Genomic DNA, 25,907 nt, shown 5'->3' with positions numbered 1-25,907 from the left:
GGTCTGGCAGTCCCCCACGGTCAAGTGGTTCAAGGAAAAGCAAGGGTTTTTGCAGGGCGCTTTCTCCGGCCTGTTGATGGATTTGCAGTTTGAAGAGCCCAAACGCTCAAACATAGATGGTCTTTGGGGACTCGTTCAGTCTGTCAGAATGGTTTTCGGACAGATACGTAGGGCTTCATTGGTGAGTTGTAATAGGCAAGACGTTGATTTTGAGTTGGAGGCAAGAGAAGAAGAGGAGGTTGAAACACATGATCCGTCTTTAGCCCTCATTACACTTTGCTCGGGAATGGGAGCAGGGAGACAGGGGAGCTGAGAGGGGAGGTCGTAGAGCTATGGATAGACTATCCCTTGGAGCTGGGCAGGCAGCTTCTGGTCAGTTGTTAACTCCAAGAACAGTCTGCATCAAAAGGAAGCTAGAGGAGCTCGAAATTGGGATACAAGCGTCGTCTGATTTAGCCATTTCTCAAGCTCGTCCCAGGCGAGAATCAAGGGAGGAGATGGCTTCTCTGGCAATGGAAGGAGACCAGGGGCGGCCAGATGCTGGAGGTGACAGCAGAACTGTTAGCGATAGTTGCAAGCCTTCAAAGGCTGATATCGACTGTAGTGCAGGTTTCATCTGTGGAACTATTGTGCCTGAGTCGACTCCTATTTATGGTAGTTTGCTCAATCAAAGTTCTGAGAGTCCTGGCTGCAGTGCTGTCACAAGTTTAAGTGGGGGTTTCTTCCAGAAGACAGTCCAATTTTTTGTCAGGACATATATTGATGGCCGAACCATTGTTCTCCATGCAAATACAGAGGATACTATTGAATCAGTTCACAGGAAAATTGTTTTGAAAACAGGACTCCCAATTTCAGAACAACGGCTTATCTATTTTGGTAGGCAGCTGCAGCAGGATCAGACACTTTCTGAATGCCGGGTGACTAATGATGCAACGCTTCATCTTGTCGCACGCATGCGGAGCACACCTCTTCACCGGTCCTGGCAGTTGATCAGTGAATTGGTGGCCACTATTCGCCTGATTTGTGCCATGGGAGACAAAAGAGGACAGTCTGGCCTCAAGCTGATGCAAACACAGGATACCATTCGCACCAACGTTGAAGAGTTTTTGAGGATGGCAGCAGACTCACTCCCAGTGTCAGACCATATGCAGGTCTTCCAACTTGCAGGAGCAGCCTCAGCATTGGTCATCCTCCTCCTTTCAGGAGTTCAAACCAATCAGGAATGTGCAGAGGAATCTATCAAGCTATTTCTATGTGCCAATGATGACTTTTTGCCAGCACACATACATTGTTATTGTGCCCCCGTGCTTTTAGACTTTTGCAAATTGCTTGCAAAGAGTGCACCGTGTCATCACCTCTATTCTGTCTGTCGGAATGCTCTTGCTTGCCTACTAGATACAATTGGGGTTGCTCACGGAAGTACGTATTTCAATGAGGTGAAGGCAGAAAGTATCGTTCACGACTTTGCTCCATTTGTAAGTGAGCTTGCCTCGAAGGTTTCTTCTAGCTTGCGCTTCACAGCAAGGGCTTATGCAGAGTTTCCATTTGATTTTGCTCTGGATTTGAAGGAAGGGCAACATTTTACATCGTTTGTAGCACCACTCTGCAAAGCGATGGAGGCGTGCAGAGGCATTGGCAGCTCAAGTTCTTCAAATGATTCAAGGGACCCGTTTTTTTGCATGGATGAGAGGGCTAATGGAGTTGAAGGGGCTTCACCTAGAGACAACTTTTGTAGAGAGAGCACACTTATGGTGGGGGAAACAATTTATGATTTTGACAAGGGGTGTGCAGAGATTGGATCTTATAACTGGCTCTATACCATCTTCAAGGGACTGCTGCTTGAAATCGATAGTTGTTTAGAACAGGTTGAAAAATTGCATCATATTTCACAAATGTCAGTCATGGTAGCCACTGATGACCGACCTTCTGACGGGGCCTTTTTTTTAGTCGTGCTGAAAGGGCTCCATGCAATGGCTAAGCTGTATGAGGGGGGCATGGAGACCCTGCTTACAGTACTTTGTGTACGGTGTATGGCTTTGAATGTTGTGATCCGGCAATCAAGGTGGCAAGATGAGCATTTCTGGCTTCTCGAACATAAGTTTATGTTAGAATTTGAATCAAAGAGACGGCTGGTGCTAGGAATGTTTCCAGAACCACAAGATGATTATGAAGAAAGGCATGATATTTTCATAGATCGGGGTCACCTGCTATCTGAGTCATTTCACATGTTTGAGCAGGTGAAATCTGATGCTTTACGAGGAGGCATTTCCGTGGAGTTTGCAACAGAGGAAGCAATTGGACCAGGGGTTTTGCGGGAATGGTTCTCTCTGATATGCAGGGAAATGTTTAACCCTCAAAATGCTCTTTTTCTTTCTTGCCCCAACGATCGGCGGAGATTTTTTCCCAATCCTGGTGGGTTCAGTGTGCTGTTTCTGAAGGTCTTTTCTCGCTCTGTCCACATAAGTCTTTTGGTGCTGCTGAAATTTCTCAAATCACTGGCTGCCTGCTTTCAACCTGAAGATATAGTGAAGTTTTGGCTTTGAAAAGTTAGGAGCTTTCTTCATCAAGCAGCTTATACCTGGTGCATTTGAGAGAATTAGCTTCATTCTCCTCATTAGGTTTGCCTCTTGGCTCCCTTTGCCTCATAACTCTTGTTTGTTTCAGATTTTGGATACCCTTTCGTTTGCTCCGTAATTGGACTATGTTCTTTTAGAATTCTGTTGTGTTCTCAAAAGTACATACTTGTCAGTATTTGCAGTACATTCCACAGGCAATGACCATTGTTGAGATGATCATGGTTATGCCTTTGTTTTGGAGACGAGACTTTATTCACGAACTTTTCCCTTCAGCGCCAGGCTTCATCACATCTGAGTCTGTTCTGTGATTTTGAATAAATTATTGGAGACTCACGTCTTTTGTACAGAATGTATAAAGATTCATGTTCCTCCAGGCTATGTCTGGGAGCTGTGGATTATTACGGGGTATCAAGCTTAATGGATGTAGTAGTGCAAAGCAAAGTGTGCGCCCTTTTGTTCAAGTTTGAAATACTATATTTGTGAATAAATGCGGTCCTATCATCAAAAAAATCTTTTATATTATGCAACTGGTTTTCATAGGACAACTCTATCTAAGGTCCATTGCTTTCTAGTTTACCAAGAGAGCAACGGGAGTCTACATATCTTTTCTGCTTCTGGATTGCATGTGCACCCCAATGCCGGATTTGTTTTAATTTTTCTGTACCGTCATTTTGGGTAACAAATCTGTATGCAATCGATCTTTGGTCCCAATACTCTTTTTGACATCTGTATGACATATTTTGCAGCATCTGGTGTGAACCCTGAACATCTCAGGTATTTCCGGTTTTGTGGACGAGTTATTGCTTTGGCATTGATGCACAAGGTTCAAATAGATGTGGCCTTTGCTTTAATATTCTTTAAGCAGCTTGCTGGCGTGTCCATCTCTTGGGAAGATGCCATGGACGCAGATCCTTTCTTGTATGAAAGTTGCAGAAAGATTCTTGCAATGGATGCTGAATTTGTTGATTCTGATGCACTTGGGCTGACATTTGTGCATGAATTTGAAGAACTTGGAACATTAAAAACTGTTGAGCTTTGTCCGGGTGGCAAAGATATGTCAGTCAATAGTCAAAACAGGTCACTGTATGTTGATCTCTTGGTTCAGTGTCGCTTCATCGCCTCTATTGCGGAACAGGTGAAGTTCATCCGTGATGGTTTCTCAGATTTACTTGTCAATGGAAGCCTCCAGCAATTTCTGCAGGCTTTGGAACCAGAGGACTTTGATTTAATGCTCTATGGGAAGGATAGGGCGATTTGTGTTGATGATTGGAAACTGCATACTGAATATCATGATTATGGCAGCTCAGATTGTCAGATCCTGTGGTTTTGGGAGGTATGCCACTTTGAGCCACCATCTCGATGTTTGTATATTTGTTCTGACAAGCTGCAAGTAGTGAAGCCACACATTTCTGACGGATATATAAAAAGAATGATATATTGCATCTGACTAAGAACAATTTTGGGAGAGAACAAACCTTAAAAACACTAGGAAGCAAAGTAACTGCTCAAAGTTGACAGAGGAAGGAGTGAATATCACTTAGCAACAACAGGGAAATACTTTGATGGGGATGTGACATGACGTTAAACGGGAGGAGACATAACTTCAAATCTGAGATCGGCTGACCAGCACCAGCGTGCTCCTAGGGCCGACCCCCTACTGCATATAGAGGGCTGCCATGCAGCCCTATAAGGGGCTGAACCCTTGCCTCTACCTTGTAAAGAGCCATATAGGGGGCTGACCCCCCTGCCTATAGGCCGACCAGGCAGCCTAGGTGGCCGACTAGCAGGTCGGCCTACCTCTACCTAGGTCCTATATACATCCTGACGGGCAAGTCTGCAGCACCAAAAGGTGGCCTGACTGGCCCCCCATGTAGGCCTACAAAAGGCGCAGCAAAGGGCTGCCATAGCAGCTATGGCAGCATACAAACAGCCCCTTTGCCAGCCCTACGATATTGCCTGCACCCCTCCTGGGACATCTGCATGCAGCGCAAAACCAAGAGCTGCCCTCCAGACAATCACATCTGCTCCGGGGATGCTTGGATCCCCCACAAGAGCCTGGCTATCCATCATAGGGCCTGGCTATCCACATGCTCAGTTAAGCCCTTGACCCAATCCTACTCTAGCCTCTTGAAGGGCGGGATCCCCCACAAGAGCCTGGCTATCCACATGCTTAGTTAAGCCGTTGACCCAATCCTACTCTAACCTCTTGAAGGGACGGGCACATCCACAAGCAAGGCCCTCACTCTCTACCCTAACCATGGTACATCAAGTATGCAAAAAAAATTTGAAGTTTCGCACATCTTCAACTCATGGAATCTTAAGCATGTCTTAACATGCCAATGACCTTTGCATTTAGCTCATCATATGCATTTATAAATCCTTAAGTGCATGTTTATCTAGGATAGGCCCCTCTCTAGTGGCAAGCTTCCATTTTTTGTTATAGCAATAATGTTAGGTTTAGATGGTACATCAAGCAGTATTCTTGAAAACCTAAAAAAACACAATAGCTCAACTAAATGCATTTGTGTTGATGATGGAGACATAAATGCAAACCCAAAAGCACACCCTAGACTACACCCAACATACTGGTATAAGGAATTGTGTTCATCCAAGTTGTGCCATGTGTCACAAGGCTTACTTTACCAAAAATTTCTTCTTCTCTTTACATGCACACCATGGGGATTAGTAGTACCCTAGCTAATACTCCTACAAAGGCTCTAAGAAATGGCTCACGTGGACATGCTTGTGTGATTTCTTGTTATAGATATGCTCAATGCCCCACCCTCCTGGTAACCACCAGTGGTCCAAGGTGCTCAAGTTGTAAGGCCCCCATATGAGGAGAAGCCATGTATGAGCCCGGGACACTGGATGGATCTTGACTTGCATGTCAGATGAGGTCGATCAATGAGACCATTGATGGTAAAAAGGTGATTGTGTGGGAGCCCCTTGCTCTCGCTGGTGGGGGTTCGGGGGCGAGAGCCCTTGAGGCGACGGTATAGGGAATATTTTGTGAATATTCCATGGATGACTAGTCGGTTCCATCGACTAGGTTGACTAGTCGGCTTCACCAACTAGGTTGACTGGTTGGCTTCACCAACTAGGTTGACTGGTCGGTTCCATCGACTACCGCCCTCATAGCTATAAAGAGGCGACCTCCTCAGTACATTGTACCAGATCAGATCTTCTAGCAGAGATCTTCCAGCTAGTAGCTCTTCACCTAGTATCTGTCTAGATCACCATCTAAGCTCCAATGTGGGAGCACACGGGTAGACGGAGCCATCATCTATACTACATCAGTATTGAAAGAAAATTTGTTCGTCTCCAGTTTGCTGTGTACTCTCTATTCTTCATTCAGTTTCTATTCTACTTTGCCGTGTAATTTAATATGGTATCAGAGCACAGGCAGCTCTAAGGATCGAAGAGTAGAAGAGAGGCGAGGGCTTCAATAGCATACAGAGTGTTGGCAATAGGAAGTGGCTCGAGTTCAGCAGTTGCAGCTGAAATTGCCCCAGCTACACCAACAATCCAAGCATTGAGGATTCGCCCACCAGCCTTCACTGAAGGCAAGCTAAATGGTATGAACTACACTCTGTGGAAGTTTAAAATTACTGCTATTCTGGATTCATATGAGCTTTTGGAGACAGTACTAGTGACCTCCAACACCCCCTCTTAGCCCCTGGATGTAACATGATCTCCAAGGAGCTAGGTGCGCTGCCTGAACAACTGAAGGAATCCGTCTTGTGAAGTGCCATTGCTGAAGAACCCATAGGTACTGTCGAAGGGGCCCCCTCTTGGCATGAACCGTCTCAGCATGATCACTGAAAATCGGGTATGTTGCTCCCAGGCTGTGCAGGTGCTAGGCAACACTCCTTTAGTATACTGATATAATAGTCCAACTGATACATTCATCGGTGCAAGGTTTGTTCCAACTTGTATCACAGAGCTATTTATCCCCTTCTGAAGCCCCCTCTCTGGTCCAAACTCGTACGTTGCCTCCAGATCGATGAACCTTTGGGCTCTAGAAACAATGCGCATCAGCCTCGATCAAAGACTCCTTCACCACTATATCTATCTGGCAGGTCCCACTGCAACAAACAAGCAAGCACTCCTTCGAATGGAACCAGAATACCTGCTGGCAGCACATCCTACCTCATGTTACTAGAAGGCTGGAACAATCGACGTGACGGCCTCAGAACCTGCCTTCTGCTCACTAGTCCCCTCACTGATCCTCTGAGGACACTACTGCCAATAGTGACCTTTCTGGCCGCAATGGTTTACACATACATGAAGCCTTTAATGCTTCCCTTTCCTCAGTTGTCATCTTCTTCCTTCCCTTTTGCTCAGCTGACAAAGTCTCTGAGTGAATGCCTTAAGGAGGATTCAGAAATCTCTCCTCCTGGTGAGCACCATTGGTACCAATTCCTCCCAGGTCAACATATACATCCTTCCACTGGTAGAATGCAGAGTATTGAGAAGACAGGTGGGACAGCAATGTTATGGCCATGTCCTCGGATGATATCTGATTCCCGGCCTGGAGAATCTCTAACTTGTTGATGTGCTCCTGCATCAATGAAAACTTCATGGAATCTAACAACCTCATCTGGACTTCCTCTATATGGGAGAGGTTCTGTTGTACAAGGACGCCAAATGCTCCGAGATACTTTTGGCTACCGTCATGTGCTTCATGTGATGAGTACAGTTTAGGAAAATAAACGACCTTACCCTTGCAATGACCCTGTCCCAGAGCTGAAACATGCTCTCTACCTCCTGTTGCTGTGAAACCTTCCTCGTTAAAGACAGCAGAAACACTCTCATTTCTCTTCCTCTCTCCCTCTCTCAACAAATACACTAGGGCCCAGGAAAATCGTCAAGCTGGACCCCCCCGAAGGTTTTTATTCATAAGAGAGAAATCAAGTACATGAGTTCAGCGTGGAAGCTGTTCATTCATAAATCCAAATGTGAATTTCCATTACATGAGCTCTCAGGCTCCCCTTCTTGGCAACAAGCCACTTGTCAATTTCTACATTACTTTCCTAATCACATGCCACTAAGGGCAACTCTGGAGTCTTCGAAGCACTTGGTCATGCAAACCGCCTCCTAGACTCTTGTTAGGCTCCATTGCGCTTAGGAAAATCACTCTTCCTAGTACCTGCAACAATTAATTAATGCGCACCACCATGGTACCCATTAATTGTTAGTGCTTTGCATGCAAATAACACATTGTGGACTAATTCTAGTCACGGTGGGTGTCCCCACTAAACACATGTGCACACATAACAAATATAAAAAATATATATGTATTCTCTGGTTGACCAAAGTCAACGCTCTTGATCATAATTAAGGGCTTTGACCAAGGGTCGAGGCGCCTTAATTATAGTCAAGTCTCTCCAACCCAAGTTAGCACAACTCTCCAACCGAAGTTGGCACATCTTGATTAACCGTAGTTAACCCTCTTGGCACATGCCAAGTCTCGTTGACCGAAGTCAACACTCTCTGACCGTAGTCAGCTATGTGGTTCTCTGGTTAACCGTAGTTAATCCTCTTGGTATATACCAAGTCTCCTCGATCAAAGTTAGTCAATTCTCTGACCATTAAAAGAACTCTTTGACCATAATTAACACAAATGGAAAACTCTTTAATTATGATCAGATAAATGGTCAATTGTACTTTGACTTAGGATATTTACATTGTGGTGACATCTCCTTGGCTTCTATTCAGTTGACCTCAACTGACAAGCTTCCTTGTAAACATCCAAAAGCTGTGGATGATCAAACAACATGTCTTCATCCATCCACTTGGCATCTAATGCCGTATAATTCTTGAATTTTACAAGGTATCTTTAAAATTCTTTGCCTTGGGGGCCTTTGCGTACGGTATGGTACACGATCTACTCTGGCTGAAGAACCTCCTCCCGCTCATCCACTTCTGGTGGATCCTTTGATATTGGCTCTGTAGGCTCTGGCCCCTAAAATTTCTTTAGAAGACTCACATGGAATGCATCGTGAATCCTCCAATGCTTTGGCAATGCTAACGTGTATGCAACTTCATTTATTCTTTCTGTGACCCTGAAAGGGCCATAATATCTGGAAGATAACTTTGCATACACTTTCTGTTTGCCTTTGAACTTGCGGAGCCTAGCTTTTTCAAACTTTAAAAGTACCCAATCCCCTTCCTTGAGATCTAACTGTCTCCTATGCTTATCTGCAGCTGTTTCTCTTGAGACCTTTCGATTGCTGTCCGGACTTGGCTATAAGCTATCTGGAGGTCTCTCACAAACTGATCATCTGCAAATATTTCTTCCTTGGTCCTCAGGATAGGTGGGAGAATCACCTTTCCGTAGATGATCTCAAAGGGGGCTTTCCCTATAGAGCTGTGTACTGTATTATTGTAAGCAAACTCTACCAATGGTAGGTACTTTTCCCAGTCTGAACCTTGGTCACCCACGTAGCATTTCAGCATATCCAATGCTGTAGAATTTGCTGCTTCACTTTGACCATCTGTTTGGAAATGGAAAGAAGAAGAAAAATTCAGATTCGTCCCCATGTTATCAAATAAAGCTCTCCAGAATAGATGGGTCATTTTGGGATCTCGATCACTGACAATGGACTTAGGCATACCATGATGCTTAAAGATCTGCGCCATGAAAAGCTTAGCCATATGATTTGCCTTTATGGTTTTACGAACTGGAATGAAATGAGTTTGCTTGCTGAATTTATCAATGATAGTCCAAATCCCATCATTCCCTGACTTTGATCTTGGCAAATCAAAAATGAAGTCCATTGTAATCCTTTCCCACGGTGCCTGAGGCACCGGAAGAGGCATAAGTAGGGTAGGTCCCTTTCGTCTATCATACTTCACTTTCTGACACGTAAGGCATTCAGTAACAAACTGATGTATATCTTTCCGCATCCCTGGCCAAAAGAAATACCTCTCTAGTGCTAGAGTTGTTGCTGTAATTCCTCTATGTCCAGCATAGGCAGGTGCATGGCATTCCTCCAAAATCTTTTTCCTCATCTCCTGGGTGATGCATAGGCAGTCATCTTTCATTAGATACCCATCTTTTAGGGAATAGTGACTGGTGGACTGCCCTCTTGCATTTGCTGTAAATTCTTGCCAAAATCTGCATCATTAGCATATTGCTCCCTCATGTCTTCCAGGTCCTGATGATAAGCAATAGTCACATTGTTGAATTGGGGTCTTCGGGACAAGGCATCTTCCACTATGTTCCGAATTCCTGGGGTATGGACAATTTGAAAATGATACATTGACAGCATGTTTGCCCATTTCATATGCTTCTCGGAAAGTTTTGTTTGAGTTAGAAAATATCTCAGACTTTGGTGATCTGTTTTAACAGCAAAATCTGCACCCAAAAGATAATGCTTCCATGTGTTCACAGCATGAACTACAGCCAACAATTCTTTTTCATAGATTCCCAGATATCTTTCAGCATCACGCAATCTTCGGCTCTCATATGCTACTACATGTCCATTCTGATGTAATGCAGCCCCAACACACTCTCCACAAGCATCGCAATCAACATCAAAAGGTTGATAAAGATCCGGGACTACAAGAATAGGCTCTGTAGTCAACTTCTCCTTGAGTGTATTGAATGCTTTCTTTTGTGATTTTCCCCATGTGAAGGCTGCATTTTTCTTAGTAAGGTCATGTTATGGAGCTGCGATATCAGCAAAATGCCTAATGAATCTCCTGTAATAGGAGCAAAGTCCCAAAAACGGACTTCATGCACAGTTTTCAACTCAGGCCATTCTTGGATGGCTCGGATCTTTGCAGGATTCATCTGTATCCCATTCTTGGATATTATATGCCCCAGATTATGAATCGCTGCCAAAAAGAATTCACTTTTCTTGCTAATGGCAAAAAGTTGATGATTTCGAAGTTCTTGAAATACCAAAGCAAGATGTTCCCTGTGCTCTTCTTCTGTCTTTGAAAAGACTAGGATATCATCAAAGAAAGGATATCATCAAAGAAAGTACCCGTGAAATGCCTGTACTTTCGGAAGATGCGATCTATCATTCTATTGAATGTGGCTGGAGCATTTGTCAACCCAAAAGGCATCACTAAGTATTCATACAACCCGAATGTAGTGTGAAAAGCTATCTTATGCACATCTTGTGGTTGTATCGTGACTTGATGATAGCCACTCTTCAAGTCTATCCTGCTGAAAACTGTTGCTCCTTTGAGCTGGTCAAGCACATCGTCTATGCGTGGTATCGGAAATCTAATTTTGATGGTCATCTTATTCAATGCACGATAATCAATGCACATTCGAAAAGAACCATCTTTCTTCTGTACTAGAAGTTCTCTCTGAGTCGCACTGACTCTATAAGGTGGTCTATTTGGTGGCTCACTACCAAGCATTAACTCTATCTGATGATCCTCTGGTCTCTCTGGGGGTAACTCCCCTGGCAAAGCATCGGAAAAGCAATCTTTAAGGTTTACAAGAAACTGAAATTTATCTTTGTCTGCATCATTCATTTTAGCATGCATATCATTCTCTTTTTCTTTTACAAAAACCACGTATGCGGAAATTGCATACTTTATTGCTTTACCACATGTAACATCAGATACAATGGGGATAGTCTCCCCTTTATTCCTAGCAACTAAACGCTGGTTTTTCCCCCTATGGATAAAACTCAACACCCTCTCAGGGTATTCTATCGTTACTTCCTTTCGACGGAACCACGGTGTACCAAGTACAACATCATGCTGCTTGAGAGGAGAGATTAAGAAGTCCTCCTGATCTACATAGCTTTGTACATGGACACGAAGCTTTCCAATCAAAGGAGTAACTTGCACCGGATTCCCTTGGAACATTTGATTAGCATCAAGAGCTCTGCCTAGCTCTTCAGTTTTTATCCCTAATCTTAGGGCTAAATCTTTAGATATGAAATTGTCTGTAGACCCTGGATCAAATAGGATTAATGCTTGCTGATCTCTTATCTTTCCCCATGATAGCAAAAGCTCTTTTTCCTTTGGGTCTGAGGTACTCCCCAAAATATCTGGGACTGCTCCCACCATTGGCCTCGGTGGTACTTGTGGCTTTTTCTGCTCCTTAGAACCCGAAGGCTTCTCAGGGCACTGGGCAGCCATATGCCCCTCTTTCCCACACTTAAAGCATTTCCCATCTCTGCGGAATTCAGCTATCTGTTCAGGAGTGAATGGGGATTTGCCTTTATATGAGTTTGAAAACTAAGTACCCCTCGGCTTCCGAGGCCGAAACCCTTTCTTTTCAACCTTGGGATACTCTTTCTTTTCTGATTTTGAAAAATCAGTTTTCTTTCTTTCAGCACGTCCTGCATGCAAGGATAGTACCGTGGATGGATCTTGTAACGGCACAAGACTAGCTACTGAAGCTGAATGCCTAAGGTCTTGAATGTTCTTTGCTCCCAAAGCATTCACTACTGCCTAAATTCTTGGACTGAGACCTGCTTTGTGCTTTCTCATTTGGGTTCCTTTGGAGATCTTTTTGAAAGATGCAACCTGTAAATAGGCATCACAAAACTTTTGGTTGTACACATCCACTGTATCTCCTGCATCCATATGCAAACTGTCCCAATCTTGAAGATTATGATCTCTAAACTGTCTAGGCATAAACTGATGGTAGAAGGCTTTCTTGAAGTCCTTCCACCTCTTTGGGGCGGACCCATCTGTGGTCTGTGCACTCCACCATGCACTAGCTGTCGCTGTCAAGTGCAAACTGACCATTCTTAACTTGGAGGATTCTGAAAACTTTTCTGTACCAAATGCAGCATCAAATTGCCTGATGAACTGCAATGCTTTGTCTGTATGACCATATTGTCCATTATAGGTCATAAACTTGACAGATTTACCTCCCTCTTTGAATTCCTTGGTCTCTCTGGAAGACTTACTCTTCCTAGACTTCTTGTGTTTCCTTCTTTTTGTGGATGGTTTATCTGATAAAGAAGAAGATATAGAAGTCGAGCTTGAGGTAGACGGCGAAGGACTGGGAGATCGGTGATGATGGCATGATGCCTCGATCTCTTCCTGCTATGAGACCGTCCCCTATGAGATCTCTCTCTCTCTCTCTGGCTGTACACGAGAGTGTGCCTTTGGCATTGGCACATCATAAGCCGCATTAGGCATATTTTCTACTTGAAACAAATGCTGAGCTCTTTGATCCCTTCTGAGATTTTCCATCTCTTGCATACGAGTGCGTACCATCTGCTCAAATTCTTGCTGATTTTGCTTCACACTTCTCTGTCTTGGATGTGCATCCCTATCTTGTGAATCCCACTGGATAGGTGATTGGGCCATCTTACAACTCGTCTGAGATCTGCAAGTTTCTCTCACACACTGTGTGTGCAACTGATGCACGCAACCTTTGCTTTTCAAAGAGAAAAATTACCTCATCAAGAGGTGTCTTGCATTCACAATCTATGCCAGTACCAGGCTGTCAACTCAAGGCATATACCCACAAGGTTGCCAAGGCATCAACAATTTCTGGCTGCTGCAAAAAGCACTGAGTATGCATCTGATTCCCTTTTCCTGAGCACAAAGGCATGCATTTTCTCTCTTTCTCCAAATCTCTGATTTTCTCTGATTTCTAACTTTTTCTGACAGTAAATACTCTCTCAGATAGGTGAAAACTGCTAGCAGAAACAGTCTCTGCAACTGTCTTTTTTTTTTTGGGGACAGTAACCAGATGGGTAACTACTGGTTACTCTAACCAGACTGACTGGTTCTGGTCTGGTTAGTCTGTGACTGATTTCTACTTTTTCTGACAGTAAATACTCTCTCAGATAGGTGAAAACTGCTAGCAGAAACAGTCTCTGCAACTGTCTTTTTTTTTTGGGGGACAGTAACCAGATGGGTAACTACTGGTTACTCCAACCAGACTGACTGGTTCTGGTCTGGTTAGTCTGTGACTGGATGGTTACTGTCTGGTCAAACTGGCCAGACTGGTTCTGTTCTGGTCTGGTTTGGTTGGGCCAACTAACTGGACCTCTGACCAAAGTCCAGCTAACCAGATTTACACTAACCACGGGTTAGCCACCTGTCTGCCACATGTCAGTGCCACATCAGCATCTGAGCTGGCTGCCACATGTACTGCCATGTCACCTGAGTACTTTGCCACCTGACTGCCATGTGTACTACCACGTCAGCACCACGCGTGTGTGCGCCACGTCATCTGCTGACCTGCCACGTCATCTGCTGCCTGGCTAGGCGCCACATCAGCGCAGTACATGTGTCTGCTGACCAAGACTACCTCTGCCACGTCAGGTTGGCTGCCACATCAGCGTAAGGTCAAAGACCTTGGGTGCAGGCGACGGAATTCTGAAGACCATCACGCATCGCACCTTCACGTCCGATGAGAAAGAAGAAAAGAAATCTCCCGTCAGTGCTCAACGTAATCGGCCCACCTAATCTCCATTATGAACCTTCCGTCGAGCCACAGACCTGCTCCATGTATGCCTTCATGGAAACCTCGCTGATCGTTGCGCAGATATATGACGGGACCACCCATGCAATCCAGAGAAGAAGTGCCCCGTTTACTCTCACGCCGTTTGAGAACCCTCCCGTCTGACATACGGTTGAGTCAAGCTATCCTCTCTATCACCAGCGCTCCGTCCATGTCACCGGGCCCTGAGCATCGCTCAACAATTCCCCATCACGCCCGTTCCTCAAGAAGGCTTTCTTGTGCCCAGCCAAACTTACAAATCCTCTGCTGCGCTACAGCTCGAGCAATCCATTGCCTCCCTATCCACTTAGAACCCACAATCTTATCTACAACGTTTTTACTTGCTCAGATCGTCTCCACCTGGGAAGATAGAGAGCCTATGCTCCGATACCAATGAAACCTTCCTCGTTAAAGACAACAGAAACACTCTCATTTCTCTCCCTCTCTCAACAGATACACTAGGGCCTAGGACAATCGTCGGGCTGGACCCCCCCGAAGGTTTTTATTCATCAGAGAGAAATCAAGTACATGAGTTTAGCGTGGAAGCTGTTCATACATAAATCCAAACGTGAATTTCCATTACATGAGCTCTCAGGCTCCCCTTCTTGGCAACAAGCCACTTGTCAATTTCTACATTACTTTTCTAATTACATGCCACTAAGGGCAACTCTGGAGTCTTCGAAGCACTTGGTCACGTGAATTTCCTCCTAGACTCTTGTTAGGCTCCATTGCGCTTAGGAAAATCACTCTTCCTAGTATCTGCAACAATTAATTAAAGCGCACCACCATGGTACCCATTAATTGTTTAATAACACATTGTGGACTAATTCTAGTCACGGTGGGCGTCCCCACTGAACACATGTGCACACATAACAAATATAAAAAATATATATTTATTCTCTGGTTGACCGAAGTCAACACTCTTGATCATAATTAAGAGGCTTTGACCAAGGGTCGAGGCGCCTTAATTATAGTCAGTCTCTCCAACCGAAGTTGGCACATCTTGGTTAACCATAATTAACCCTCTTGGCACTGGGGTGGCAGGATCCTCCCAAGAGCCTGGCTATCCCCATGCTGCCATAGCAGCATACAAATCTGCATGCAGCACACAACCAAGAGCTGCTCTCCATACAACCACACCTACTCCTGGGGCCCAAGAGCTTGGCTATCTATCACAGGACCTGGCTATCCACATGCTCAGGTTTGCCTCTGAACCAATCCTACCTTAACCTCTCAAAGGGTGGACACACCCACAAGCAAGGCCCTCACTCTTTATCCTAACCATGGTACATTAGGAGATGCTGACCTCCACCTTCTTTCCTGTATCTGGCGATGGTCTCATGGTCCAATTACTTTCTGCACGGTACCCCTTTTTGTGGCTGATTCGGACCTGCCTTGGGATTCCTATTATTGGGAATAAATCCTCTTGGTTTGTTCCAAAGAAACCTCCATCTTTTTCGTTTAGACTGTGGTCGATCTCTTCTTGAACCAAATCTACTATCACCTTTCCTCTTTTTTTCAATTCCAGGTAAGGAATGTGTTTATCCAAAGCTGTCCACCATATATTTTGGACCCTGAGTCTTCTGAAAAAGTACAAGGGCCCTGAGCCAACTGCATCAATTTTGGAAGAGCCAACGGAAGTGGATGTATTGATGGAAATTCTTGAACCAAAGCAGATTGTCTAATTCAAACGGAAAGAGGGGCAGAGGCAAAGTCTTACGCTGCTATCTTGTTAAGTTCAAGAATTATTCGGCACTTGATGCCAAGTGGGTTGATGAAGATTATTTCTCAGAATATCTGTAGATCTCACAGATGTACAAGAAAGCGTTTCAATTGGGGACAATTGAATAGAAGCCGAGAGGATGTCACAAAGTGATATTTTCCCCTAGAAATAATGAGAGAGTATTTTACTTTTGACTTTGGTCAAAGAGAATTGTCTGTGTCAAAGTGAGTTGACTTTTGTCAACTAGAAAAGTTTTACTTTTTGATTGTGTTTGCTTGTTGGGGATGCCCACAGAGGACTAGCATTAGTCCAAAGAATTAGAATGCATGCATTGACTAACTGCTAATGGGTGAAGATGTTCTTGGTGGTGTTTTAGTTGTGGCAGGTGCATTTTAAGGGAAAAAGGCATGCAAATTGGATGTCCAAATTGCCAAAGGGAACCACGCATTCCAGATTGGTATTTTTAGCAGGATTTGCCACAATTGGCCTTCACACCTCTACTACTCTGGCAGTTTGACCCCAGATATTTTGTCGTATGCGGTGATCCCTTTGTGAGCCCTAGTTGAGGGACGATTCAGGCATGAGCTACAAGGATCTATTCCCATTTTTCAAAGTCACAAGCCACGGCGGAGCACTTCGGGTCGCCAGGGCAAAGCGTGGCACGGTTGGCACGGTATCCACCTAGCAACGAGTTTAGAAGAGGGGAATGTCACATGCACTAGGGTCAAGCCTAGGTTGCAGTGACAACTGGCTGCCTTGTCAGCCAATCGTAGATCCCTACGCATCATACATGGCAGGTTTTGGGCCCTCCAAAGGCAGCAACAAGCATCAAAAGTGGGCTGGGGGAGGTGCCTTTTATAGGCAGCCTCCGCCCCCTCTAGGTCGCCCCTAGGGCTGAGTAAACAGCCCGACTAGCCCAGCGTGGCTGGTCTGCCAGTTAGGGCTGGTTGGTTCGGCCAAAACAGGCCCTTCTAGGCCCTATATAAGAAGAATCACTTTGGATGAGTCAAAATTGGCTCCTTGGCATCGTTGCTATGAAATAAAAATCTCTCTCTCTCTCTCTCTCTCTCTCTCTCTCTCTCTCTTTGACAACGTCTTATGGGCGAGGTTTGGGGTCTTATTTCAGCAGTGTAGCTCCATCTCCCACATGTCACAGGTAGGGCAGTGGTCCAGCGCAGTTTGTATGCCGATTTGGCAATCATGTACAATAGTAGTCAGGGCATTTATCCCATTAGTATAGTAAAGCAGTGTACTATAGCTAGGAAGATCTCTGGTGTCTGTCATGCTTAACTTCTCTTTTTATGTTCATCTATTTTTCGCACAGCTAGTCCCTGCATGTTACATTGGTATCAGAGCAGTATGGTTCCTTCTAATCTAAAATAGGTTGGAGGGAGTCTTGGCAGCAAAGCTCAGTTATGGGGACCTAGTTAGCAGGGTAGAGAGAATATTGTATTTTGTCCCTACCTCGGACTAGTGGTAGTACCATATTCCATTAGCCTCTCCCTTTCTTTCTTCATCGTGCATTGGTCCGGCTCCCATCTTCACCCTTATGGGTTTACACTTGCCGGGCAAGGTTAGAAGGGAATCCCCCCCTCCCTTTTTGGCAGTGATTGTTGCAGTAGTTGATGGGCCTACCGGCATTCCATCACAGAAAATCAAATCTCAGGCAAGCATTCAAGGAGCAGGATCATCTGTTGAGCAAATCGGCTTCTTTCTAGAGCAGCGCGAGAAGGAAAAGAAGACAAAGGAGGATGGAGGCGGCCGTGCATTGATCCAAGCGTCGTGTTGACTTAATAGCATATGAGGTCCAGTGCAAGCGAGACCGACAACAGATGCTTTTACAAGGTCAACAGTTCCTCACAACCTGCTCACAGTTCCTCTCTTCATCCATAGCTACCCGTGTAGGTTCATCATCCACTTGGGGGTCTTCCACCCTAGAACATAGTGTAGTAGACTATCCTTATGCAGTACCCAAAGACAGTCTTTCATTAGCAGCAGGTGATCCTTTATGTGCTCAGAACTCTTCCATCTCCGAACAGAGTTCAATTGACTATTCTGACATGGGCTTTCCTTGAGTACTCAGCCTAGGGGCCCATTCAGTTTTCGTAGTAGTTGCATGCAGTTCCTCAGGGTCTTCCACCCAAGGGGGTTACTGCAGCCAGTTCCACAGCCGGCTCTCAGTAGTCCTATCCTTGGGGTGAATTCAACTCAGAGAGTACGCCTAGACGATGAGCCTCTTGGGTCTACAACCCATGGGGATCATCCAGCTTCAGCAGCTTATTCTCTCGGGGTTTCCATGCAAGGGGATCGTTTAGTCAGTGCAGTTAAGTCAGATGGATCTTTCACTCATCCAACAACTTCATCATATCTAGTTGGTTGCCATGAGTCTTCCACCCAGGCAGCTCAGTCAACTGGATCAGCTTGATCAGGGGAGCAGATAGTTTTTACAGCTATGTCACTCCAAAGTCAAAGTTTCAGTTGACCATTTATTTGACCCTAATTAATCAGTCTTTCATTTATTTAATTATGTTCAAAAAGTTATCTTTTATTGGTCAAATTATTGACTTCGATCAAAGATACTTAACCACGGTTAGAAAGATTTTGGCTTATGCCAAGAGAGTTAACTGCAGTTAACCAAAGAACCTCTGACTCTAGTCAGAAAGAGTTGACTTCGGTCAACAAGACTTAGCTTCGGCCAAAGCATGCTGACTTCGATCAACCTAGATCATTACCGACTCCGATCGGAGAGTTCTAGCATTAATTAAGGCGACCCCTAGTCAAAGTCCTTAATTACGACTAGAAGGATTAGCTTCGGTCAATCGCAAAGTTAGTTATTTTTATGTGCACATGTTTCCTTGGTGGGGATGCCCACAGTGATTAGGTTTAGTACACAGATTATTATTTGCATGCAAAGCACTGACCATTAATGGGTGCCATGGTTGTGCGCTTTAGTTAATGGTTGCAGGTACCAAGAGGAATTGAAGACCCAAGAAATATGAAGCTGAGCGAGCGATTAGGAGTTGTTCGCGTGACCCAGTGCTACGAAGACCCCAGAATTTGCCCTTTGAGGCATGTAATTAAAGCTAGTGTGGAATTTGGACAAGTGGCATGTTGCCAAGAAAGTATGAGCTTGTGAAGCTCTTGTAAAAAAGATGTACGTGCATTTTGTTTTTTAGCCTTGAGTTGAAGCTTGTAAATATTTTTCTGAACAATAAAATCCTTCCGGGGGGTCCATCCCGACAAGTTGTCCTGGGCCCTAGTGACTTGTAGAGAGAGGAAGATAGAGAGTAAGTGTGAAAAGATTTTGCTACTCTTATTCTCCGTAGTGGTTGTCGATTGCAGTTATCTGTGATGGGTCTCCCATCCTTGGAGACATCTCAGCCCCATCAACAGTTGCAGTGAGCCTCTTGGGTCCACCACCCGAGGGGGTTGTCTAGTTCCCACAACTAATTCTATTGTGGCTTCCACCCAAGATGCAACAGATAGGTGTGATGGGTCTTCCACCATAACTCTTTTATTAGCTACAGACCATTCCTATGGGGCTTCCACCCTTGAGGCTCCATTGGCTACATCAGCGTTAGTCGGCATGATTCACATTTCACCTTCTCACCAAGAGTGTTCAGGACTAGTGGGCTCAGTTATTGGCCTTGATGCTCAGTAGGAGAGGCTGATTTGCTAGGCAGAGACCGATTCTCTGGGCTGAGGCTCATTTGAAAGGGAGGCAAGAGCTAGGTTACGGAGTCATAGGAGCTCAAGCTAGGAATGAATCCTAGAAGAAGGCTGGCCCTTAATTTATAGAAGAGCTAGGAAAAGAAAGCACTCAAAAAGCTAGGGCTAGAAATAGAAAGGCTTTTCTAAAAACAAGAGATCTTGAGAGAGAAGCTAAAAGCAGAAAAGCTAGGTGCCCTTTTTGGGAAAAGCAGATAAAAGTAGCTTTTAATAATTTAAAATCAAACTTTATTCTAAACCACTCTACCATACACAACATTAGTTTATCTAAGGCCAGGGGCTCTAATTAATCCCAAAACTTAATTGATTCATAACTAGCCATAGACAACTTCAAATTTGTAGAGAGCCATTGTTTGGCCTGCATTTTGGGAGCAAATTTGGGGCTTTTGCATTTGTTGCAGAGAATTGCACAAATTTGGGGCTTTTAGTTCATTGGCCCCTTTCAGGTGCAATTTCTTTTAGAAATTTGGGGCTTTTGGCATACGGATGCAATTTGGCAATTGAAAGGCCATTTGGGAGATTTGCAAGCAGTTCTAGACTCAATTTGAGTCAATTTGCAGACTTTTGCCATTTTTTTGCAGATTTTTGGGCATTTGTAGAGCATTGTGGTGCATTTCAAGCCTTTGATAGGCTATGACAGTATTTGTCACTGTGGGCAGATTCTCTTTGGCAGATTTTGGCTTAGGAAGGGATTTTACTTGTTCAGTTTGCTGTGTTTTTTAGTTTATCCGGCAAAAATGGCTCAGAACAACCCCAATGAGGTGTTTGGAGTCCTCACACAAGAGGAGGCACCAACTACTTCTTGTGGAGTTTTATGGTTTGCAATATCTTGGTTGACAGACATCTTTGGGATTATGTTAATGGAGATGATGCAAGACCAGATTCTGTGGCTACACCTGTCACTCCTATTGCTGGAGGCAGGGGTAGAGGTCAAAATGCAGCACAAGTAATTGGAGCTGCTGCTCCAGTGGCTCCCACAGCAAAGCAGAAAAGATGGGATTCTAGGGATGCACAAGCTCTATCAGTGATCTCTCTTTCTGTCAAGAGGCTCATTATACCTCACATTCGGTCATGCAAGACCTCAAAGGCAGCTTGGGAGATATTAGAGAGTATGTTTGCAGCAATAAATGATGCCAGAGTTTCCTTCCTGAAGAGAGAGCTTTCTCATACGCACATGAATGAGGGACATTCCATGAATACTCACCTCACAAAGCTTCAGGATTTGAGGGAGCAGTTGCTGAATATTGATGAAGTTATTCCGGATTCAGAGATGATTACCACCACTTTGAATTCCCGAGTCCTATCTTCGTTTCCACACCTCGCTGAATTTGTCATTGAGGGGGGGCAGCAATCGTCTCTCTTTTCACGAGTTGGTAGGACTTTTGTTGCAAGAAGAGCAGACACGAACAAATATGGCAACACGGGCTGGCAAGCATGCCATGCTTTCTAAGTTTAAACCAAAGGGAAAAGGGCAACAAAAGCCACATGCCAATCAGCCCGCACATCAGCATAAAACTGATCTAGGACAGCCCTCTTATAAGGCTAAGGGTAATGTAGATAAGCCTAAAAAGAAGGGCATTTGTCGCTACTACAAAAAAGCCTGGTCATTATATTGGTGAATGCAAGAAGCACATAGCTAAAGAAAAGAAAAGGGATTCAGGTATGGCTGTGTCAGATGCATCAGCTCCTCATGCACATGATGGGGGAGATGTTACAGCCAACTTTGTGGAAGAGCAGATTTTTCAGTGGGTAGTTCAGATGCTACAGCCACTATTGAGGATGATCTTTATGCTTTCTTGACTTGTAGTTATGATCCTTCAAAGACTTTGTATAAATGGATGCTCAAGTATGTGTGGGTGTGTTGATTTGTATGTGTGAGAGCATATTTTTATACTATGGTCTACACCCACTGTTGAGCGCTGATGACGTCAGTGGGGATGTCATAGTAGCTAGTCCCTGCTATGCATGATGGAGTTTATGGTTTTCAACCTTGTGAGTGACTATCATGAGATTGAAACTGCACTATGTTGTGTTTTTAGAGGATGAGTTGGGGAATGTTCTTGGATTCATCTAGGTATATGATTCTTCGAAGGATGCATGCTCTCTCAGTGTCAATGAGACACTGAATACTTGATATTTTGATAGTGGTACTTCCAAGAAGAGCCTTTTTGCATCTCTGCATCCTCCACTTCCTAAAAATAAGGTGACTCATGCAAATAATTCTTCTTATTCAGTGTGTGGAGTGGGGGACATCATCCTTACATCCACTGATGGCACAGATTTCAGACTTTCAGATGTTCTCTATGTGCCAAGTATAAAGAAGAATTTGCTTTCAGTGTCCTCTCTCAATAGAGAAGGATTTCAGGTTATATTCGATGATGCTAAGTGTGCAGTTAGAGACAAAGAGAATGACTATGCTTTGATGTTGTCTAGCACTTTGTATCGGGGTCTTTTTCAGCTTGACATATATGAAAAAAGATCCCATTGCTGCGATGCCGAATGCAGTTCAGCACATAACCATGCTGAATTTACAATTCTAGCTTCTTCAGATGATGTTTTTGAGGGGATGCTTCCTATAGCATTTGGTTCCCCACCAGAGGCTCATGCTGAAAATCAGAATTCACAGCAACCTTCTAAGGATCCACATGCCTCGATTTAGCCATAGGCTGATTTTGTACCTCCTCAGGGTGTGGATGAAATTGTCAGGCAAGAGATTCAAGAGATACATGCAGCCAAAACAGTCCCGAATTGGTTGCTACAGACTCTCAGGGAGAGTAGGCTTGAGGCCCCATTTCCTAGCAGGACTCGTAGTGCAGTAAGGCACGCAGGGGGGGCTCTTTTAATTGAGACAGCTTATGCAGGTACTCTTCTTGATGAAGAAGAACCTGACTCTTTTGAAGAAGCTAAGGATACTGTGCATTGGATGCATGCCATGCACAATGAATTGCAGGCCATTGAGAAAAATCAGACTCGGGGTGTTATGGATTTGCCACCAAGTAAGCATGCCATTGGTACCAAGTGGGTTTTTAAAGTGAAAAGGAAGCTAGATGGGTCCATTGACAGGTACAAGGCAAGGCTGGTTGCCAAAGGCTATGCACAGAAGAAGGGCATAGATTATGAGGAGACTTTTGCTCCTACATCCCATTAGACTTGGGGTGTTATGGATTTGCCACCAGGTAAGCATGCCATTGGTACCAAGTGGGTTTTTAAAGTGAAAAGGAAGCCAGATGGGTCCATTGACAGGTACAAGGCAAGGCTGGTTGCCAAAGGCTATGCACAGAAGGAGGGCATAGATTATGAGGAGACTTTTGCTCCTACATCCCGGATGACCACCATAAGGTCAGTTATTGCCATGGCTGCAAATTTTGTTTGGAATGTCCATTAGTTGGACATAAAAACAGCTTTCTTATAGCCCAAAGACAACACATTGGCAGGCTGTAAAACGCATCTTCCGTTATTTGCAAGGCACAAAGTCTTATGGCTTGATGTTTCCTAGGGGGGGGGTTGACTCGCAGATGCATGCTTACAGTGATTCAGATTGGGCTGGAGACTATGATACCAGGCAGTCCACTAGTGGTAATTGTTCTTTTTGGGCAAAGCTTGCATTTCTTGGCTGAGCAAGAAGCAATCAACAGTGTCTACTTCCTCATGTGAAGCTGAGTACAGGGTAGCTTTCGCAGCGACAGTTGAATGTGTTTGGCGGCGACTTTTGTCCACTGATCTTCGTCTCTTATTGGAGGGTCCTTCTCCAATTCTCATTGATAGTCAGAGTGTTATAGCAGTGGCAAAGAACCCTGTGTTTAATGCTCGCACGAAGCACATTGAGGTTCATTATTATTATGTTAGAGAGAAGTTGCATGCAGGGGAGATCAATATGATCTATGTGTCAACACATGACAATGTTGCTGACATCTTCACCAAAGCACTTCCATGTGAGAAGTTTGAGGCATTTCGCAACGCCCTAAACTTATCTCCATTTGGTGATTGATCACTACCTTGCACACCACATTGGCACTGTAGGGAGGTGTTAGAATTATTATCATATTCTAGGCAGTGGCCAATGTATTGTAATAAGTAGACTAGGGGCACTTTTCCCTCTATGAGGTTTTCCCCCCTAACCACAGTCTAATCCCTAACTATAGTTAGTGGATAAGATAGGGACAAAACCCCTCACTTTACTTTTGTACTCACTTCATTTCAGTTCACTATTCAGCAGACTTACGTTCAGCTCACTCTCCCTCTCACTCTTGCTCTCATTTTGTTCACAAGTTTGGTACCTTACCTCAAGGACTGTTTCTAAAGGGGTGTTGGTTCATATGTTGGCAAGTTTCTGTACATGAGGTTTGCCGGGCAACTCAAATCGGAATGAAACTCGGATGTATAGCCAATACAGAAAAGATATATATCTTTGCATTAAGTAACTACATGTATTTGAATTGTGTTCCACATTAAGTATCTTATGATGTCGGGGTGAATCTTCCACTGGGGAGTAGTGTTGGCCTTAAGCAAGCAACCTACATCTACAATGTACAAATCATTAGATGCAGGGCTGTAATTCTACGAAAACAGCAGATGGAACTGTGGCGGCTGCACCCTGCTACCCGAGTTGCTGCTTCTCCTCCCTCGCCATAGCCTTATCCTCCTCCCGCTGGCTTCCTCCACCTCCATCCCCCCTGCCTGCCGCCCTCTCCTCCTCTACCTCCCGCCATCTCCGCCACTTCCGCCCTCTCCGCCTCAGCTTCCCGCCACCTCCTCCTGCACCTTCCCCTCTGTTTTTGCCAATGTCCCCCGTGCCCTCCTGTCATCTCGCCCTCCCTCCACCTTCTCTGCCCACCTCCAGTTCCTCCTCGCGCCTCTTTCTTCAAGGGCTCTCCCTAGCCTTTGTTCGGGTGAGGCAGCTTCCTTGCCCACCGTCCAGGTGGCTTTTTGTTTCTTTTTTCCCTTCCTCGTAGCGGGAGTTTTGTGCTTGTTTGGAGAAAGAAAATCTTGGTGGTGACCCTTGGTCTGGCCAGAGGGGCTTTATGGCAGCAGCCTCAGCCGTTAAGGTTATCCTTCTCCAGCCGACAAGCAACAGGTGCAGCATGCAGTCCAGTGACTTCAGGACAAGGCAGTTGAGGGCAGAATAGTGGGCCTCACTCCCACAAGGAGACAAGTGAGAGAGTGGATCCAAGCTAGCTTGACACTAGTAGGAGACCATATCTAGGATGTCACCATCTACGGAAGAGGCGTCTTCCTCATCCAATTGAGCTCTCCTGCTATCACCTTGACACTTGTTGTGTAGAACCCCGTCCTCCTTGGCCCGCATCTGGTGTAACTTTTCCCTTGGTACCATGGCTTTACAGTGGAGGACATGGACATGACACACCATGTTCCCCGATTCCCGGTGACGCACACTAGCTGCCTCTAGATCTCGCGCTTGGGGAGAGCTTATAAAGTTTGGCCTTTTTTCTACTTTGGGGGATTTGAAATTGTATATCTTAATCTATTTTATGCGCTATAGCACACAAATGTGTGCTATATTGTATGTCCCATCACGATAGATGTACCCTCAAGTTTCATAGATTAAGATATACTATTTCAAATCCCCCAAGAGAGAGAGAGAGAGAGAGAGAGAGAGAGAGAGAGAGGAGTTATATTAACATACACATCGAAAAAGAGTAGCTATTACATCTCTGAGTGCCAGAGAGTCAAGGAGTACACAAGGCATCTCAGCTCGAAATTCGTTAGCACACTACTAGGTAACTAGCTCACTTTCCTTCCTTCCAAGCTTCCTTTACTTAAGTCAATTCTGCATTTCTTGCCTTGAGCTGAGTCAGGGTGAGCTCATCTGAAATCGATGTCCTGGTGCCTCTCAGCTTGTTAGTTTGTTTAAGGAACCTTGCTCCTTGCTATCTTGTGTGTGTGTGTGTGTGTGTGTGTGTGAGAGAGAGAGAGAGAGAGGGATCTCTGTCTATGATTGTGAAATGACGTAAACCTGGTGATTAGCAGGTTGTGAGCAGCATGACAATGGCACAACGAAGGCGGCTACTCTTCTTTTCAACCTCAGTGGCTCATCTTCCAGCTGAAGGATTTTCTGGGCTTTCTTCGAAATTCCATATTCACAAAGCACACACAGACACAACATGGTTGCCCACAGCGCACACTTGCTTTTACCAACTGGTTCTGCCACCCTATCCCTCCTCTGCCATAATGCATGCAAAACTGCATGCGGTCATTGAAGGCCATCTTTTTGAAGGATTTGGTTTTGCTTGATTGAGCAATATGATGGCTGTTTTAAGAGAAAGCAACTGCATTTGTACTTGCCAAGGTTTAGCATATGATACAAGTCTTAAGGAATTCAGTGTGAAATGCAACCCAATCCTAGGTGCAGGCAAAAACATGCGGATCTCCTGCTGCAGCTTAGGAATGGCATACAATATGATTGTGGGTCATCAATGAA

The 25,907-nt window shown here is 44.7% G+C and overlaps 1 protein-coding gene across 2 annotated transcripts; it reads left to right on the top strand.

Annotated features, from left to right (window-relative positions):
* UPL5 (ubiquitin protein ligase 5) lies at positions 1–25,907 on the top strand. Of its 2 annotated transcripts, XR_015543095.1 has the most exons (4): positions 1–2,412; positions 3,323–3,909; positions 18,692–18,893; positions 25,457–25,587. XR_015543095.1 is itself a non-coding variant. In XM_087393343.1 (3 exons), exons 1-3 carry the CDS (start codon positions 333–335, stop codon positions 25,718–25,720), a joined length of 2,931 nt encoding a protein of 976 aa, XP_087249469.1. In that variant the 5' UTR covers positions 1–332; the 3' UTR covers positions 25,721–25,907. The 2 variants fall into 2 exon arrangements, 1 of the variants encoding a protein (XP_087249469.1); XM_087393343.1 differs by lacking the exon at positions 18,692–18,893 and having other exon boundaries at positions 25,457–25,907.

This window comes from Dipteris shenzhenensis, chromosome 22 (genome assembly GCF_047967505.1).
Source record: "Dipteris shenzhenensis isolate YYH24624 ecotype China chromosome 22, Dip_SZ_1.0, whole genome shotgun sequence".
Classification (NCBI taxonomy): domain Eukaryota; kingdom Viridiplantae; phylum Streptophyta; class Polypodiopsida; order Gleicheniales; family Dipteridaceae; genus Dipteris; species Dipteris shenzhenensis.
This window is presented reverse-complemented; position numbering and strand designations above follow the sequence as displayed.